The 18569-nt window shown below is 47.0% G+C and overlaps 3 protein-coding genes and 1 long non-coding RNA gene across 9 annotated transcripts in view; 2 read left to right on the forward strand and 2 right to left on the reverse strand.

Moving 5' to 3' along the window:
* CRADD (CASP2 and RIPK1 domain containing adaptor with death domain) overlaps positions 1-3539 on the reverse strand; it is an 82311-nt gene extending 78772 nt beyond the window's left edge. For 2 of the 4 annotated variants that reach the window (XM_061351290.1, XM_061351289.1), the window contains exon 1: positions 3293-3539. The gene's annotated coding sequence lies outside the window, so the exon portion shown is untranslated. The remainder of the gene's footprint in view (positions 1-3292) is intronic. The other 2 variants (XR_009725127.1, XM_061351288.1) reach the window with 2 other exon arrangements.
* LOC133211129 (uncharacterized) overlaps positions 1-18569 on the forward strand; it is a 46901-nt gene that overhangs the window by 5746 nt on the left and 22586 nt on the right. The gene's annotated exons all lie outside the window — the stretch shown is intronic.
* Positions 5512-7700, forward strand: LOC133211134 (uncharacterized). Its single transcript, XR_009725129.1, has 2 exons — positions 5512-5675; positions 7114-7700. It is a non-coding gene; the product is annotated as an uncharacterized LOC133211134 (long non-coding RNA).
* Positions 7545-18565, reverse strand: SOCS2 (suppressor of cytokine signaling 2). 2 transcript variants are annotated; one of them, XR_009725128.1, is made up of 4 exons: positions 17405-17543; positions 16614-16900; positions 12975-15631; positions 7545-9733 (listed from the first exon to the last, which is right to left on the reverse strand). XR_009725128.1 is itself a non-coding variant. In XM_061351291.1 (3 exons), the coding sequence occupies exons 2-3, from the start codon at positions 16756-16758 to the stop codon at positions 15183-15185; spliced, it is 594 nt and encodes a 197-aa protein (XP_061207275.1). In that variant the 5' UTR covers positions 16759-16900; positions 18428-18565; the 3' UTR covers positions 14268-15182. The 2 variants fall into 2 exon arrangements, 1 of the variants encoding a protein (XP_061207275.1); XM_061351291.1 differs by lacking the exons at positions 7545-9733; positions 17405-17543 and adding an exon at positions 18428-18565 and having other exon boundaries at positions 14268-15631.

Raw genomic sequence — 18569 nt, forward strand, 5'->3', positions numbered from 1 at the left:
AACAAGACTGATCTGATGATGAGAAATTTTCTCTGAATTTCCACCTCAAATTTATCCACCTTCTATTTATAAGCATTTGTTCTGCCAAAACTGTTCTTTAGCTTAAGTAGCTCTCCTCCCTCCCTGGTATTTACCCTTCTAATGTGTTCACAAGAAGCAATCCAATGCCTTCTGCCAGCTTCCATTTCTCTTGACTAACACTCTGACTAGCCAAAAGTTGAAAAGATGTATTTTATAGCCACTATATATAAGAGGAACCAAGCTCCAGAGAGAACAGCTCACCCAAGACCATGCCTGGAGTCCATGCCAGACCTATGAACTGAATCAAGATGTCTAGTCCAGTCCTTAACGACAAACATATCCCTAGGCTCACTAATGGCACTTGAAAAGGAAAATGACAGAGTAATACAATTAAATATTTTCTGATGACTAAATAATGAAGTCAAAAAACTGCAGCAGGTGTTCAGTGTGATTACCAAGAGAGTTTCGGATTATTAAAATAAAAGCTGCTATTTGAACAGCTAGACCATGCAGAAACGGCACTTCATTCAGCTCAAGGATACAAGGAGAGGCAGAGATTTTCACAGCTTCTGTAAGACACCTCCTGAAGCCTTTGTATCATCAGAGGTGCTGACTGACTTCCAAGGCCCCATCAAAGGTTGCGTTGGTTGGCCTGGTTGTTGAAATCTGAAGTAGGCAACCAACAGAACATATGGGCATGTAACCAGCATCTTGCACAGGATGCAAGAGCACAGGACCACAAAAGCAGGACTGGAAAACCCTCTGATAAAGCCACTTTACAAAAACACTTCCCCTGAGTGCTGAAACATTGCTGGATGGCACCTACTAAGTTTCTCATATACCAGAGTGAATTTTGAGGTGCCTACCACATGTCTAGGGGTCACTTGGGAATCAATCAAAAGCTATCCTGGCACATGTCCTTAAAAAACGCTGGTTTGCTAAGTACTGCTCAAACATCAAACACCATCACAGAGTGAGATGAGATGGCTGCAAGCAAGGAGACAGAAAAAAGAGCAGGCAAGAAAAAGAACTGTATTTTCCCATTTCATACAATCACAGAATGGTTTGGGTTGGAAGGGTCCTCAATGACCATCCAATTCCAACACCCCCTACCACAGGCAGGGACACCTTCCACTAGACCAGGCTGCTCCAAGCCCTGTCCAAACTGGACTTGAATGCTGCCAGGGATGGGGCAGCCACAGCTTTTCTGGGCAACCTGTGCCAGTGCCTCATCACCCTCATAGTCAAGAATTTCTTCCTAATATCTAATCTAAATCTCTCCTCTTTCTGCTTAAAGCCCTCCCCCCCTTGTCCTGTCACTACATGCCCTTGTAAAAAGTCCCTCTCAAAGATTTCTTCTAGGCCCCATTAGCTACTAGAAGGCTGGCATAAGGTCTCCCTGGAGCCTTCTCCAGGCTCCCAGAAGATTCTGCCTTCTGCAGAATCCCAGTTCTCCCAGACTGTCTTCACAGGAGAGGTGCTCCAGCCCTCTGAGAATCATTATTTGATGTCAGGATGCTCATTTTGGACAGATGAAGCTGAAGATTCTGTAACACACTACATTTACATTACTGTGAGCAATCACTCGGCTAAAGCAAAATTCAGGCAGCAGGTCCCCACCATTTCTCCCTTCAGGGATTCCCTGACTGCCCCTGAGCTCCCAAAGCACTTGCAGAGTTCAAGGCAGGCTCCCAGCAGCAGCTCCGAGGGCATTATCTCAACCCTGACAGTAAACTGTTACAGCTGCTATGAGGCTCTTGTGCTTCACATTCTCATGGGCCACCAAGAATTCCCATTCAGGAGCTTCCTCGCCCATGTGCCAGATGAGGAACACTGACTTGTCCAGTCACTGTACAGCACCTGATGAGCTCCTCTTCTTTGTGACCAAAGAGATCAACACTTCTCAAAAGAAGGCCCATACAAACCATCTCTGTTTGCACCTTGAGGCACTAGAAAATACCTATCAAACCATGAATCTGAAGGGGGAATTTCTGCTGAAACAGGCCTCTGGCTCCCTGACTGCACAGTGAGCGCAGCTGAGGTTTTAAAGCCCTTAACGCCAAGGTCATTGGCCCAGTAAATTTCCAGGATGGAGTGTACTGATTTTTAAAGATTGTTTTTTTTCCAAGTCTTTTTAAAGATTAAGCATTTCTTTGTGTGTGTGTTTACAGTGAGAAGGAAATGTCTGACTCAGGAAGTAAGCAGCCAGATATGGAAATGTATCAGGATTTTGGTGCATAACAGCATAGGGACAGAGTTCAGCGCAACATAGGATTAATTTCAATTAATTTTAATCACAGCCTATATCTAGGAACCCAAAGTAAGCTCTAAACTGAATTTTCTCTAGGAATGTTGGTGCTAAAGTAAAAAGATGTCTGTTTACCCAAAACGTATCTCAAACCTTACCCAGGCCCTTCTAAAAACACGTATCTTTCATTGTAGAGACAGACTTGAACCTATATACACCCACCCCACCTCCCCAGCCCCCCGCTGAACGAGCACAGTCCTTGACTCATCACCACACCAAAACAGGCAGGTCTCCATTCTTCCGCATCCGACACAGAATCTGTCCACGAACAGGGATAAAACTTTCTAAAGCCTTGACCCTAAAGCGATCCCTTCTGATCCTAAAAAGCACATTCCCTTAGCTCTTGGCTAGAAACATTGGCATCTCCCCAAACTACAACTGCACCGGGCTGCTCATGACTGCGAGCGCGTTTCCTTGCGCCGGCTTTGCCACGACTAAGGTCCCTCTGCCTAACCAATGGGTGAGTTTGGCTACAGGCTAAACATCTCCCTCCAAGAAGATCAAGTTTTACTTTCAACTTCTCTGTCGCCGAGGTCTGGCAGCTGCTGCTCCTGCAGCGCCCAAGGCCCGGCTGCCCGACTTTCCGGTCCCCGCGCCCTGAGCCTCCCGCCGCGGCCCCACCAGCAGCCAACAGCACCATAGCCCTCCCCGTGCTTTCCCTCCGCCCTCCCGCCGGGCACAGCGGCTGCAGGAGGGGCGGGCGCTCCCGCCGGCCCGCGGCCCCCGTCTCCCCGGCCCGCCCCGCAGAAGCCCGGCCCCACAGTGCCGGGGCCACCGGCACAGCTCCGGCTGACGCGTTTACTCCTGCTGCCCCCTCGGCGGCGCCCGGGGCAGCAAGGGGGGGGTGGGGGGGGCTGGCCGAGCTGAGCGGGACCGCCAGTACCGCACCGCCGAGCAGGCGGAAGAAAGAGCGTTCGGGGCGGCGAGTGCTGTGAGGGGAGAGCATCCTCGGCCCGTACTTACAGGAGGGAAGTGGGGAACTACACGGGGTACCCCAGCGCCCGCGAAGCCTGCGCGGGGAGCACCATCTTTGTTGAAGGCAAGAGGGCTTCGCCGGAAGCCGCCGCCGCCGCCCTGCTGCGGGCCGGCCGAGGAAGGGCCGCCGTTGCCGGCCCCGCTGAGGACGGGGCGGGGAAGAGGGGCGCAGTGGCCGCCATGTCAGCTGTGGGCAGCGGGGCAGGGACGCGAGGCCGCGGCTTTCCCCTCCTCCCGGCAGGGAAGGTGGGCCTCGGGCGGGAGGCCTGCTGCGGGGAGGGCTGCTCGTTAGGGTTCGGGGATGCGGTGGAAGCTCCAGTCGGGCGCGGGGAGCGGACCGCAGGCAGCGTTGTCCGCCAGCGCTCAGCCTGCCCTACGTGAGCCGGAATGCGGGAGGAGCGGGTCCCTTCCGCGCCGTCACCGCTGCGTGTGTCTCCGCCAAGGGGGCTCCTTTGCAGGGGTTTGGAGGAGCTGTGCGCTCAGCATATGGGTGGGTGGTTGGGGGCTGTTGGTTGTTTAGCGAGTGTGGCTAAAATTAAATTAGAAATTACTAAACCCCTGAGTTTTCGTGACATTAGAAACTGCTGATTTCATTACTCTATAGGGACGTCGCTTCCTAACTGCATGTATGTGCTAAACGAGACTTCTGCAGGTGCTGGTACCATCGTATCATACACACAGGAATCTTATATCGAATGCTGTGTGTATTCAGCTTCATTACTTTAATGTGGACAGCCTAAAAATGAAGAAACTTTCACCGATGAAAACTGTATAGTAAAGTAAGATCCAGCCTGTGCCTACCGCAGTGCTGTGGGCATGAGTGCACTTTCTCGTAGATTTATCCATGTACTATTGAATACAAAAACATCTTTTTCACATCCTTTTATATGAATATTTGAAATGAAAGTGCTGGAGATGAGCGAAAGCTGTGATTCATAGAGCTGTAACAGTGAGGCGGAGTCATTTCCTACCATATCATCGAAGAACTTTTCTTGCTCCTCACATAGGTGTCGGGTGGCACACGGGCTTAGAGCAGTATCAGCCCTTTCCCTTCCTGTCCGGGTCGCGGTAACAGTTAAGAGGGAAAAGCAAACCCCAAGGTCCTGCATTGATGGAACACGCTACTTTGTAGCTGCAGGCAGCACCAGCGAGGCAGCCGCGGTCTGCTCCGCTGGCGGATGCCTCCCCTCTGGAAAAGCCGGAAAGGTGTTTGCTGCAGCTGCTGCTAGAAATGTTGCCACCGTGTGAATCCTATTTGTACATGCCCTTCAAACTAATGGTACAGATTTGGGAAGATTTAAGGGTATTTGGAGGTTAGCTATGGAAACCTTTATATGCCTTTCCTAGATACCGTACGCGGGAAATACTTGCCATGGGAAAATGTTAACTGAAAGTATCACTAGTAGAGCTCACATACTGCATATGCTTAATATGGTGTTTATCTACAAATTTTTGTATGAATACACACACTTAGTCATACTCAGGGAGCTTAGATCCTTTTATTTTCCTGTGGCTGACAGCAGAGTGGAGAATTTATGTGGGTGCAGAATGTAACAGTGCAGTCTTAAGAGCAAAGCTGGATTTAGGAAACGTCAAAAAAAAACCCACCCCAAAAACATTTAATATGTGGCCAGCTTCTTCAGAAATGCTACTTATTTGTCAATTTTAAAGCAATATTTTTATTTAATCAACATAATGCTTTATCTAGGATTATTTCCAGGCAATAAATTTGATAGAAGGGGGTTTAAATTGCTTTTGAATAATTGATAAATACATCTGTTAAACCAAGGCAAATGTTGGTTTTTTTCCTCAAGCACACATGTTAGCCTTCTAGGAACACAGACATAAAATTAAATACTCCTATGGGTTGTTTCAGGTCGATGCATTAGCATATTTACTATGACCTTGACGGCACTGGAAACCACACAAGTAACTCATGATCGGTTACTCTAAGACATGAAGTATGCTGCTGTTGCAGCAGCCAAAGCACAGCTGAGGCGGTTTTACACTGTCATGTCGCAGATAGTTTTGTAGTACCAGTTGTGAGAAAGTACATTTGTAAACAATGCAAACAGGCACCAGGGAGCAGAGAGCACCAGAGACCTTCTTATATGATCATTCCTCAGCACAGCGCTGCACAGCTGTGGGGAGTTTCCTTTCTGTGCTTCCTCTGTTGATGATTGACAGCTTTTTTTTTCTTTTTCAGTCACAATCTAAGCAACTGTATTATATCTGGGATTGGAATGGCTAGACTTGGAGACTTAAAAATATCACATCATTGTAATCCCGACAGCTGCATTTAATTGCAGATGATGTGCCTACATTTTAAATAGAAAATGAAGACAAGCAGTTACATCACATTTTTTGCCAGGTGAGGCAACTAGGTTTATTTATTTTATACTGTCCAAGAATATCTTGGAAAGTTAGCAAAATGTATGGATATGGACAGAGCAGCTCCGGTTCTCACTGGGGTAAATGGCAGCAGTATTGCAGCCTCTGTTTAGTCACGTCTTTGCTTACAGTCTAAATAAAAGAAGGAAAGCGGTGTAAGGGAACTGATAAGCCTGGTAAGGCAGAGAGTGGGTGACAGCAGAGGTCCAAGTCTGATTAAAGGGAAAATGTGTTTCCTTTTCCTTCCACTGGTTTATACCTAGTGCTGCAAATTCCCTAGTGGAAACTGTAAATGCTCTACTGATGCTTTGGATTCATGTTAAGCTGAACATCCCAGGTGCTGATGGTACTCTGCACTTACAGAATAAGGATGCACACAGGTAATACTTGAAGTCCAAGGAGAGGGAGAGAAGCCCTTAAACCTTTTCTTGTGGTTCTGTTCAGGTTCAGCCCTAGCTAAAGTTCTTCCAGTTCAGTTCTGGTCTGAGTTCAAGAAAACTTCAGGAGGATGGTTCAGTCCTATTCTAGGTTTAGGGACAGACATGTATAATTGAGCCAGTTTGGGTTCAGCTCAGCTCCCCACAGTCAGTCCCACACACCGGTATCATCAGACTTTTTTAGACTTAAAATCTTGCTCTTTCTGGTTCTGTGGACTGAGGAAGCACCAGTGGTCTCCAGGCCACACTTTTGAGGACCACTGAATTCAGGGTAGCAAGTCCAGATCTGTGGGAACCAAGTGAAGCAGCATCTCTTCTGACAAAGCTCTTGTCTTTACATGTGGGTTATTCCAGGTCAGAACACCAGATTTAAAAATGTAAAATACAGTTATAAAGCTCACTTAAAAGTCCAAAATCTTTTTAGAAACTCTGTACAATATAATGAGATTAAAATAAAACCCAACCAAAACCCCAAAACTTTTGAGAGGATTTTCAGTGCTAATTAGAGTCAAACTGTATCCTAGCATGTACGTATTTTCTTTGTTTTCTACAGACTAATTTGTTTCTGCTGATAACAAGAGCCAAAATGTGTTTTTAAAACTAGTGCAAGCAGATTTAATCTATTAGGACTATGCTGTTTTCAATTGTCTGTAGGATAGCATTCCAACTTTAAGGACAAAAGAAAAGAAATATGAGCCTCTAGATTTGTTTATTAAAAACACATCTAATTGGTTAAATCTCTCACAAAACCTCTGAAATGAAGATGGAAAAAAAAATGTATTATATGGTTGCTGTCATTTTTAGAAAAAGAAGCACAGAAAACATTTCTGAATGTGATGCATCTCAAAAACACTTTAAAATACAAGTCAGGCTGGCCCAAGTGGTGGCCTGAAGACCAGACGAGGGTCTTGCAAGCCATTGCTATCCATAGCTATCTCAAGCGATCATCCCTTCCTCCCTGTCCTCTTCCTCCTCACCCAGGTTCCCGCTGCACACCCCTTTTCAAGCGTGGCCTCCCTAATGCCAACACCCAGATTTCTGTGCCAGCCTCTGAAAAACAGGTGGATGCCAAGAAAGGAAGGCTTTGGTATGGAAAGGTTGCCCGACCTGTAAACCAAGCTTTGGCATGCTAGTCTGGGTGCCGGTAGGGTTCGAGGCTGCTGGGCTGCAGGATGGGAGTGTCTGTCACTCTTCAGGTGGCATTTGCAACTCCAACAGGGATTCCTTACCACTCCTGGGAAAAAGTGGCAGGCAGAACTGAAGTGAATCATTGAAGGGGAGTGGCCGCTGGGCTGCCTCTTAGGTTGTTCTGATACTTTGTAACTTTCTATTCACATAAATAATAAAGGCTTTAAATTAAGTGGGGTTTGAAGAGAGCAATGAATATAAAATGGAGGTGACACGTCATGAAGTTCTTTAGAAGTATGATTTTATTAAAAGGCATGCCCAGCATGGAGGTAAAATACATCACAAAGAGTTTCAAAGCATCTTAAACCATGGAGTGTGAACTGACTGTGTAGCGTCTATACATTTACATTTGTTTCAGTAATAAAAACAAGTGTTTATTAGCAGTGTTGCAGTGAATTAAGTCTTAATGATGTTTACTTTGATGCAAATAATCTGTAGCCAAAAGTTGAATGCAGAATAGTTACAAGAAAAAGAGCAGGTATCAAATGTGGAACTTTTGTATTCAGTCCAGAAAAAGCAAAAAGAATCTCTTCAATGAATTGCAATAACCCCCCTGCAATTAATATTTACAAAATGTGACTCGGTATTTCTCAGAATTTTTAGTCCATTTTCGCTAAATACATGAACTAACGTCGTTGTTCTTGAAGTTTAATTTAAAGAGGCTTTGAGGAGACAGATGAAATACTGCAAGCCTCTTCATATTTATTGCAGACTTATGAAACTGGTTTTTTATATGTAAAACAACCATTTTAAATGTGAGAACAAACAAAGAAAATTCACAGATTAGCCTGAAAATCAAACATTTACAAGTAAGTAAAAGGAATTTAAGATTCAAGGTTGAAACCTTTTCACAAAACCAAATAATTTTGTTTGCAAATGACAGCACATGAAATGGTTGTCTAGCATTTTAGATAAAAGACTGGAAGGTTGGTTTTATTTAGGAGAGTAACTGTTGCTTTTTGTAATCTTCTCTTTCTTTCTCAGGCTTTGAACTTGACAAGTTATATACATAGGTATATATATGTGTATGTATATATGTACAAGTTATAAATACAGTACTTATATTTTCAAAGGTTCTTACTTTCAGGTGAAGCATTTCAGGAGCTGATAATGGCTCATGGAAAGTTTAGACAGGTAGCCTAGCAAGAGATTTGCCACTGCTTATACTTTGTCCATACATCCTGTTTTTAAAAAAGAACTCACCTTCAATTAAAAATTCACTTACTGTATTTTGTTCCTTTTCAAAATGAAACCTGCCCCCATGGATGGTTACAGTGGGCTGGTTCAGCAGCCTGCAGTAGGCACTGTGTCCTCCACCAAGGGAGTTGAACACATGAATTGTGCCAGAAAACAGTTATGTTCTCACAGGCAGACAGCATGCGGCTGAAGCACTTCAGCTCGCACAGGAGCTGTGGTGCCACTTCCACTGCAAGCTAGCCAGACGAGAATCTCACTTTCCTAACTTTCTTCTTTTTTTCTAGCAATGCAGCCGGTCAGAGGTACTCCATCACTGCAGCTAAATTTCCTGTCAATGTCAATTGAAATATGAGTGACTTTTCACCCCACACTAATAAGTTACAAAATGTCAAGTCCATTTTACAGATGAGTAAATTGCAGCTTATGCAGTCTCAGTCTTGTGTAGTATTTCTCTTCCTAAAAGAAAATGAACCAGCTGAAAACCCCATAAATGGTAAGTTGATGCACAACTTACTCTGCCCTCCAGACTGCGTCAAGCTGCACACTAGGTAAGAAGAAAGCCAATGTGTGACATGTCATACAGGTGTCCAGCGCAATCCCTCAGGTTTGGAGGTGCCCCCTGAGACAAACTGGGTGCGGGCAAGAGGCTCAGCAGAACAGGACTGCAATCTAAAAGAGGTACAATTACATTGTAACAAAGCATTTTGAAAAGGGATTTTACAGCCTTCAACTATCAGTCTTACAACTGTTTCTTATATAATGCTTGCTATCAACCCTGATCCAAATAATCTCAATAAAGTCAAAAGAAGAATTTGGGGCTTTCAATCTTTTTCCACATTTTACATACCTCTGCATTTACTATTTGTTAACTGACTTTGCACCAAATTGCAGTCCTCAGCTATGAAACATCAGTTATGGAACAATTTGACTGAAAACAAAAGGATTTACTTACGTAAACCCTGCTTGCCAGTGAAAGAAAAATTAAGGCAGGAACATGGAATTTTTGGAGTTTGTTTTCAAATTTTGTTCTTTGCAGCATTCACCACTGAACTTCCCCAGGCTATTATCTGTTTGAACTTTCTCCTGCTAAATGCCAGCTTGTTCATTACGCTAATATAAACAGCTTTTGCTCCCCCATTTTATTCCTCCTTTATACCATAGAAAGTGATGGTATTATTTCGGTATTTCAGTTCCTGGAGAATTAATGGCTCAAATTCTGGAAGAAAACAAACCAAAACACAGGTGCAATCCTTTTTAAAAAGGGGATTTAAGTTGAATAAAATCCATAATTTATGAGGCAGCCTAAACACCATCATTTTGGTGCTATGTTTTCACATTTCCCTCAGTTTTCTTAGAGGCAATGGCTACTTCAAAGCCCTGTAGATAACCCAATCAATAAACAACAGTTTTTGAGCATTCCTCCCCTTGGCAACCCTTGGACCAGGGCAGACTGATTCGCTAGATACTTATTTTTTAGTTCCTGAAATTCAGTTATCCAGCCAGACTTTGTTTAGATGTGGTTAAACTGTGCTGATACTAGCTACTCCCCTGGACCTAAAGGCATTACCTTAGGTCTACTAATACACCTTTCAGTGCTGTACTAGTCCTGATGGTTAGTTATTTGACACACCTTGTGAGAAGTGCCACCTCTCACAGGACGTGCTGGCCTTTCCCTTCAGTCCCTTCCCAGACACCAAAAGCCAGACATGTAATTCCCTCCTCAGCAACCAGAGTAACTTCTTATCATCTGGTTTCCTGGCAGCTGTGTTTTACCTAGCTTGTAGGATGATGTCTGTCTAAGACAGCAGGTGAGGACCAGCAATGGTCAGCAGTGATGCCTTCACAGCCCCTGGCAGCACCAACTCTGCCTCCCAGTTTCTGTGACTGATCTTCAGCCCCTTGTAGAAATTACCCACTCTTGGCAATGCTGTGGCAAACCACCATGTTGTTGTTCTCAAACCGTGGTGACTGAAGTTATGTGCTGGTGGAATGTTTCCAGGCATTTTCAGTCATGCTAAGGGCTTAGCAAAATACTGAGACCTGCTGAAGTGAAGGCTAATAAAGAAGTGGTTTTCAGGAGCTGGGCTGAGATACCAAAGTAGCTTGTCATCCCCACTTCCGTTGTGTATACAGCACCAACCAGCTCAGACCTTCCAAGTAATTTCTAGTTATTCTATTTGGAAATTTTAGGGTTTATATACTAATATTTTCCTTTGATTCTATATTTTTTTGTTGTTTGTTTCTCTTTTTTATGTCCTTTCAAGAGAAAAGTTTCTTATTGAGAATCAGTAATACAGCTTCTAGAATCCCTGAAGCCATCCTTTCCTCTAGCAGTCAATATGATACTTAGATTTATTTTAATGACAGCAAAGTCAGCAGAAATTTTATTTTACTGTTTTTTAAATTCCTATTAGACATGACACCCATATCTAAAGGTATCTTTTCCTATTTCCATCATGTGTTTTGGCTTAAGAAGAACAAGGTCTGACACCACTCAATTTACTCTATGCTACATATTAAGCCTATAGACAAAAGAAAAATCCATACAAATTTTATCAGGAATACAAGAAGAAGCTCTTGATAGAACATGTAAGTAAATAAAGTTTTCCTATGATCATCAGCAAGGTAGTTTACCTCCAGGAACACTTTGCTAAGACACAGTACAGGACTTCATGCAACTACAAAGCCCTGTCCTTCCTATCGTATGTAGACGGTTTGCTTAAAGAGTCTCAGATTCTAAAGCTCCACAGTTTTCAGTGAGGAGTACATTCAGAATGTACATAATACAAATTATGTTTGTATTTTTTTAACATAAAAACCCCACTGCCCCCATATTCTAGTGAACAATTTTTCTTTCTTGCTAATAATTATATATTGTTGATCTAGAATGTGGTTACATAAAATACAATTAGGAAAATAGTAATGAGATGAGATTAAAACAAAATTGCTTCTGATGCACTGGGATCAGCTGCTTGGTTACATTCCCAGTCTACCCACCTATCTTGCACTTGAACCCTTTTCTGTCTCTGGTGACAGAAAAGGCAGCAGGGAAATGCCCATACAACTGAAACAGAGCCATAGTTCACACTTCTGCTGGGCTTAGTGCTAAATTAAATACAGTCACCAATTCCATTTTTATCATTCATCTCACAATTGGGTTTTTATTATTTTTTTAAGCATCACCTTTGAGGACTGTGGGGCTCTCAGTTATCCTTTCATTTTCAGCAACTAACATTCCAGGAATAAACTGGAAAATCTGAAACCTCAAGACTCTAAAATGAAAAAAAAAACCAAACCAATACATGGGGTAAAAAAAAAAGAAAAAAAAAAGCTTAGGATTAGAGTCCTTATCATGATTTTGGGTTGATACACAGGCACTGAACCTGTGAAACTGGCTCCACTGACCACTCTGTACTAGCAATTCAAGATGACATATATCAGTTAGAAGTAATTTTTGGAATCCAGAGGGGCAGCAATTTAAAAGCTACTGCTGCAAACAAGCCATATCCATAAACTGGGAAAAAAAAAAAAAAAAAAAAAAGGAAAAAAACAAACCCCAAACCCCAGAAAGCACTGGAACTCTTTTTAAAATGTTTGGACATGATAGTGCCTGGAAACTCATGAGGTCTACATGCAAGATTTTTGCACCACTGTAATCTAATCATGTGCTATCCTTGGATTTTTTTGTACCAGAACAAGTCATTCCTCTGTGCTGTGCTAGAAGGAAGCCGAGCTTTCAGCAAGCTATGGCGTGGTTTAGTTTTACTAGTGCAATGCATCAACCCTAGGGCTGGCATCCTAGTAAGGACAAGAACTGTGCTTTCATACAAAGAGGACTAGTTCCCCCTCCAGTCTGTTCAAAATATTGTTCAGTGCTTCGAGCACGCCCTGGCTACAGCCCCTATTTTTCCTCACAGTAACCAACACAAACAATACAAAGCATAAGTCAGTATGCTCAGTGTTTGGTGATTTGATTCCACATCACAGTAACTACTCGTATTGTTAACAAGAATTGCCACCTTTTGCTTTACTAGCACTCCTTGTCCTCAGCCTGCCATTCGCCCTTGTGCTTTGGCGAGCTGCCGACAAAAACCCAGTGAGCTGCTCTGCATCTGCCCCACATCATTCCTCAAAGCTTGGCTCTGCTGTGGGGAACACCTGGCCTGCCACTGCTTACAGTAGGCTGCCAGCAATGAGCCAAACATCATTTCCTGCATGTACAACACAACTGGCTCACTGCACCCCAAAACTCTTATCTTCTCAGTCTGCCGGTTCCAGTATTGGTGTTCATGATTTTAAACCTGCAGGCCAGGGGCTAGACCGGAATGAACTCATTTTAAAGGACCTTAGTATAATGTGTTCACCACTGAGACCCCAAGCATATCACAGCTAAGCATCACCTTGGCTAAAAATGCCCCCAGTAGGAAGTTAATATAGCAGATTAGAGCATTTCTTACTGTGACAAAAGTTACTCTCTGCCGCAGCTATCTCATCTCAAGGTAGAGCTAGACAATGACTGTAAGAGAGCAGACTCATCAGAATGAAAGCATTCCCAGAAATACAGTTCTTTCACAGGCAGCGCTCATAGGAAAAGCTCCTCAGCTTCAGGGTGGCAGATCCTAGCAAGACAGACGACAAGCACAGAAAAACTGTGTGATTATGATGCATACCTGGAATACAAGGGCTCCTCTGAGATGGGAACCAGAGGGTGGTCGTCATGTGATGTGAAAAACTTCCAACAATCTGCTACACTTTGGCAGGGCATGGGGAAAAATTTTACATAACAAAAGCTTTTGTTCTGTTTTTCATGAGAAAACTCGCCCCATTTCTATACTAAATCTTACATTAAAAATGGGGAGAGAGAATTGAAGACATGGGGAAAGAAAACCCACCTCTTCCATAGAGAGAACATACCAAGTATTTGCCCTACCAAGGAACCATCCCTTTCTGGCTCAGATTCTCAGTGTCTTCCTTATCTTAATGACTGTCCTACTCATTTGTGCCAGCATGCTAATGACAAAGCTAAGTGTGTAACAGTGGGAGTTCAGATGCAATAAAATAAGCTGGTTGATGCTCCAGAGTTTATGAGAAGGGACAGAGCATAGTGACAGTACTACAGAACAGATAAGGCATGAAGAAAACAAGACAATTATTTCATATTGTTTCTGTTTTGTCCTGGGCAGGGCTACATTACAGCAAGTCCTGACAATCCTCCTTGTTCAAACACAGGTCTATTTGCTTTAATTAAAACGTAAGCTACAGAAAGAGTTAATGTTGACTGAGGACGATGCCCTTGCTTCTCTCTTTACTCTCCCCTATTACTCTCATCTGGGTTATTTTTTCTCTGAAACACTTTACATTTAGGCTAAGGAACAGGTACCCAGGATTTCAGACCCTTCTTCCGATTTGAAGGACTGCTGTAACAGAAAAGACAATGTCCTATGCTAATACCTAACTACAGGAATTCAGCAGGCAGCCTCTAAACCACTAACCTCAACCTAATACAGCTATTCCTTTGAGCAGCACCATAAAGGCAAACCAGGGATATGCTTCCTCACCGATACATGTGCATTTATCTATTACCTGGGAAATTATACAGGTTCCTAAGATCAGTTTCCTGAAAAACAGTAGCAAATCCATACATAAAAAGATTGGGAGATTGTTGTGTAATTTGTTTCACTTTGTTTTACTTTATTGAGTAATAGTCTGATAACTACAAGGGTGAATTAGAAAAAAAAAAAAAAGAAAAAAAAGCCCCAACCCCCTAAAAAACCCCAAACATACTTCCCCACATTTTGGGAAACAAGCTGAAGAAAACATTCTACACTGTAGAAGACAGCTGTAACTGCTGATATCCATGTTTTGACATTGGAACTGAGTAACTTCAAGTCTGCAGCATACAGTCCTAAAGCCTCCAGCAAAACAGGCTTACTAGTAATAACATGGATATATCACCACTGGGAAGATGTTAACCATGTTGAAAACTCTGGGGTACCAATCTGGTATAATCCACAACATACTGGGTTCCTATGAAAGATGTGGCACTTCTCCTTAAGGTCAGCTTTTAGAGAACTTTGAAAAACTGTGTTTTGAACTTCTTACTTGCAGTGTTCCTTTGCTTGCAGAAAAGCACAAGAATTATAGTTCAATAAAGACTGAATACAAGATCAATTTTTTTAGTGGATTTGATTAATTGCGTAACTTTGGCAAGATTACCACTGCATGATCCAGTTAAGCTTTCAGGATTATATGAACACCAGCACCAAATTAATCATGGAATCAGACAACTGAGATACTTATGCACTCTCATACGTCTTTGACCACTTCTGCAGTTTCTCCCAGCCCCACTACTTCGGTTAGCATTTGATAATTAGCGCAGTATTTTATGCCATTGACAAAGCAACATGATCTGGACAGATTCCTGGCTTCTCTCTCCTTGCAAGAATAGCATGCCACCTTGTTGAACCCCCGAGGATGCAAGCTGAGATTATTCTACATAAAGTCTCCCTTTGTGGCATCTGAAATTAAAACCTTTCCCCCAGAACTGCCACTGTTTTGATAGTGAATTCCATGACGATTTGTTCAACTGGTTACTCAGTTCTTTGGCTGATTTTAAGAATTGCATTTAAAAGTTACTCTACATTACAGGCATTTAGAAAATATATTTATACCTGGTACTGGTACTCTTTCAAGTACTCTTTTAGTCTTGTTGGTAATGGCAGCTCCCAGATCTGATTTGTGCATTTGTTTATAGTTATTCTGCAGCGGTGTTGCAGAGATGGAGTGGACGTATAGAGAGGTTTGTTCAAGTAAAGATGAACTGTTCCATTTGAAGGTGTCTCTGTTCTGTTCTTGCACATAAGAACATAGTACTCAATCAAATGCACAACGCTGTCGAATTGCTTAAGTCTAGATCTGACACATGTGATAGAGTCCAGTCTAAACTTGCCATCTTGATATTCTATACGTAGATTGGTCGGTCCCGCTGATGTTTTTACCGAAATAGTCAACAGATACTCTGAATGTGAACTATCCCTAACCAAGAAGGTCCCTTCGGGAGCATCCTGTAATCTCTCTTTAGCTTCGGCAACAGTCATGTTGCCCCAGTACCATCCTGTCAAAAGAGAAGAGATAGAAGGGTTTGGTTTTGTTTATTAGTGTTGGTTTGTTTAAAAAGCCACTCTTCGGCTGATATACGTGTAATAACCCATTTCCTTTGTTGTTTGAAAGTCCTGCAGGCATTCTACATTTTTATTTGCTATTTAAATTCATTTGCTTCACAGTGCGTCTCGGTTTGACAGAGCCTTCCAGATCACTGTTCATTTTCCTATCTATGCATACACGCGCACAAACTTTCCTAGAGCGTCCTGAGAGGCTAACACCGAAGGTGCCGACCACCACGGGCTGCCGGTAAGGTAGCAGAGACGCGTCCCGCGGCGAGCGCGGCGTCCGCACTGCACACGCTGGCAGCCCGCAGAAAGCCAGCTTTGGAAACTCTAGGTAGTCTGTTGTTGAAATGTGCTTTGTCTAGCAGTCGGAAGCAGAGAGCTGAGGAAACAACTTCGGCGGTGCAGCTGCGGTCCTAGCAGGGCGCAGGAGAGGCGATGAAGACCAGAAAGCCACTTCATCCGCCCGCGGCCAAGTCCCGCGTCGTGTAGGGCCGGGCGAGCCGCCGCCAGGCCGGCGAGCAGAGCGCAGGTACGCGGCGGCGAGGGGATGCGGCGGCGCCGCCGCCCGCCCGGCACACTGCGGCCGCCCCGGCCGGCAGCAGCGCCCGGCCCTAGCCCGGGAGGCGATCCCGGGCTGCCGCCGGGGCGCGGCGCTGCCGGCGCTTTCGCTTCGGCCGCCGCAGCCCGCGGAAGGTCGGAGCCGCCGCCTCCCCTCGCCGCCGCGGTGCCGCGACCCCGCAGCTCTGGGCTGTGCTGGCAAGCGTCGCCCCACAGTCCGCTTCCCCTTTCGGCCCGGCGGGGCAACCCGCCGCCCCGCTCCGCCTCCCCTGGGTCGGTGGCGCGGCGGGCGGCAGCGAGTCGGGCACCCCGGCGAGTGCCGCTTCCCCCGGGCGCCCTCTCCCCCCGAAGCCGGCAGACCGGGCTTACCTGCCCGCCGCAGCTCCTCCATAGCGGCGGCCAGCTGCGCCGCCTCACAGAACTCCTCGGCAACAGGCGCCGCCGTCCCGGGCTGTCCCCAACGCGCCCGGGAGCCCTCCGTGCTCTCCAGGGACTCGGCGGAGCGCAGGGTCATGGGGGGCGGCGGCGGCGGGCGCGGCCCCGGTCGCACGCAGGTCGGGGGCTGCCTGCACGGAAAAGGCTCCGCTTCGCCGCCGCCGCCGCGGTGCTCAACGCCGCGACGGGTTCATGGCCCCGACCCCCGGCCCGGGAGCCGCCTGGGAGGGGAGAAAGCGTGGTTAGCGGCGAGCCCCGCGAGAGGCGCTCCCGAAGCACCCTGTGCGTTTCTAGCGCTCCCTCTTCGGAACTTCCCAGCATCCAGAGGAGGGACCCGAGGCGAGAGATCACCTCCCGGCGGAGGGGGGGAGGGACATCTCCTCCCCCCGACGCCCAGCCTGTCCCCGACTCCCCTCCGCCGGGGACGAGCCGGCGGACCGCGAAGGTGGTCTCCCTCTATAGCAAGGGCAAATCCGCTGATGCGCCGCTCCCTCGGCAGGGGTAGGCGAAGCTGGGCGGCAGCGCTGGAGAGGGGGGGGCGTTTGGAGAGGTAGGAAGTCGTGGGACTTTACGCTGGGCACGTAAAGGTACGAGCAGGATTGGTGTGGGGGGAGGAGTAACGGGGAGCGGGACAGGTCCCAGACCCGGCGCTGTTCGGCTTGCCCGCTGCGACGCGCAGGAACAGATCGGTCCGCCTTTCACTAAGGTCACACGAGAAACCGTACCTCTAGGAACGGCAGCAAGGTGCTGTCCGCATTGCCGGGGCGGGAGTGAGTCCCTCCCGGACAGCGGGGCGCCCGGGGGGCTGGAGGATGGTACGCGGGCAGCGCCGGGGATCGCTGGCCGCTCGGGTACGGGAAGGGGCAGCGCGGTGGAGGACGTGATATATATATATATATAGCTCGGGGCAGGAAACATGCTTTTTCCGTTCCATTAAACGCTGCCGGTATTACAAAAAAACATTTATCTTTCCGCTGAGCTGAAGCGAGCGGGGGGGAGGGAGGGCGAAAAGAGCCTCTGGCTCTCCCACCGTCACACCGGGAGCGACATGGAGCCTGGCAGCCGCAGCGAGGGGAGCCCCGCCGGCTTCGCCGCAGGCGAGAGGGAGCTCTCGGGAAAGGCTGAGCTGCCAGCGGTGCCTGCAGGCCGGGCAGAACCTCTGCCCCGCGGTGTGCAGCAGCCGCCGCCAGGTGAAGGGCTATGCCAAGGTGGCTCCTCCCGTCACAAGTTTCCGCGGCGGAGCATGGTAACTTCCAAATGAAACTTCAGCGGCAGCTGATGGGTCGCTCTGCCGGGTTTCTATCGCAATACAGGCAGGCACAAGCACGGCAACCCCCGTAAAGCCCATCCCCGACCCTCCCGCCACCAGCTCGGGGTCCGGGCGCAGGTGCGCCAGCCGCTGGGGCTGCTGCGGGCGCGGGGCTGCCGGCCGCAAATCCCGAGCGCAGGTGGGAGCAGTCTTGCCGCGGGTGCCCGGGTGCGACCCCTTGCGAAGGGGAAGAGCGGGAGCGCCTAGTCGGCAAGTGCCGCAGCCCGCCGGTGCTCGGCGGGGACGGAGGGTTTGAGAGACCGCGGTGGTTAGCTGCGGCGGGGTGTCTCCCGGCAGGGATGAGGAGCGCCGGAGCAGCTTGCCTCCGGCTTCGGTGGAGCCTGCATCCCGCCTGCCCGGGAGCGGGGCGGCAGGCTCCCTGCTCTCGAGGAGCGGCAGGGCACGGCGCGCAGGGCGGGAGAAGGACAGCGGGACTCACCCAGGCTCGGCCGGACGGGGTTGGGGCCGCCGCTGTCTCCGCCTGGAGGTGGGGTGCTCAGGTTGTTGTCGCTGCCGGCGGCAGCGGGGAGCACAGCACCCGCCGCCGAGGAGAAGCGTCGAGGCTGTGCTGGGGCAGACAG

This window comes from Neopsephotus bourkii, unplaced genomic scaffold, assembly GCF_033783945.1.
Source record: "Neopsephotus bourkii isolate Nb327-2 ecotype Australia unplaced genomic scaffold, CSIRO-AGI_Nbou_v1 NB_567, whole genome shotgun sequence".
Lineage (NCBI taxonomy): Eukaryota > Metazoa > Chordata > Aves > Psittaciformes > Psittacidae > Neopsephotus > Neopsephotus bourkii.

Bases quoted from the DNA above. Each gene is read 5' to 3' on its own strand.
- SOCS2 (XM_061351291.1), bottom strand. From the start codon at position 16,758: ATGACCCTGCGCTCCGCCGAGTCCCTGGAGAGCACGGAGGGCTCCCGG. The intron at 15,632-16,613 runs GTAAGCCCGGTC...CTCTTTTGACAG, and splicing joins GGAGGAGCTGCGGCGGGCAG to GATGGTACTGGGGCAACATG.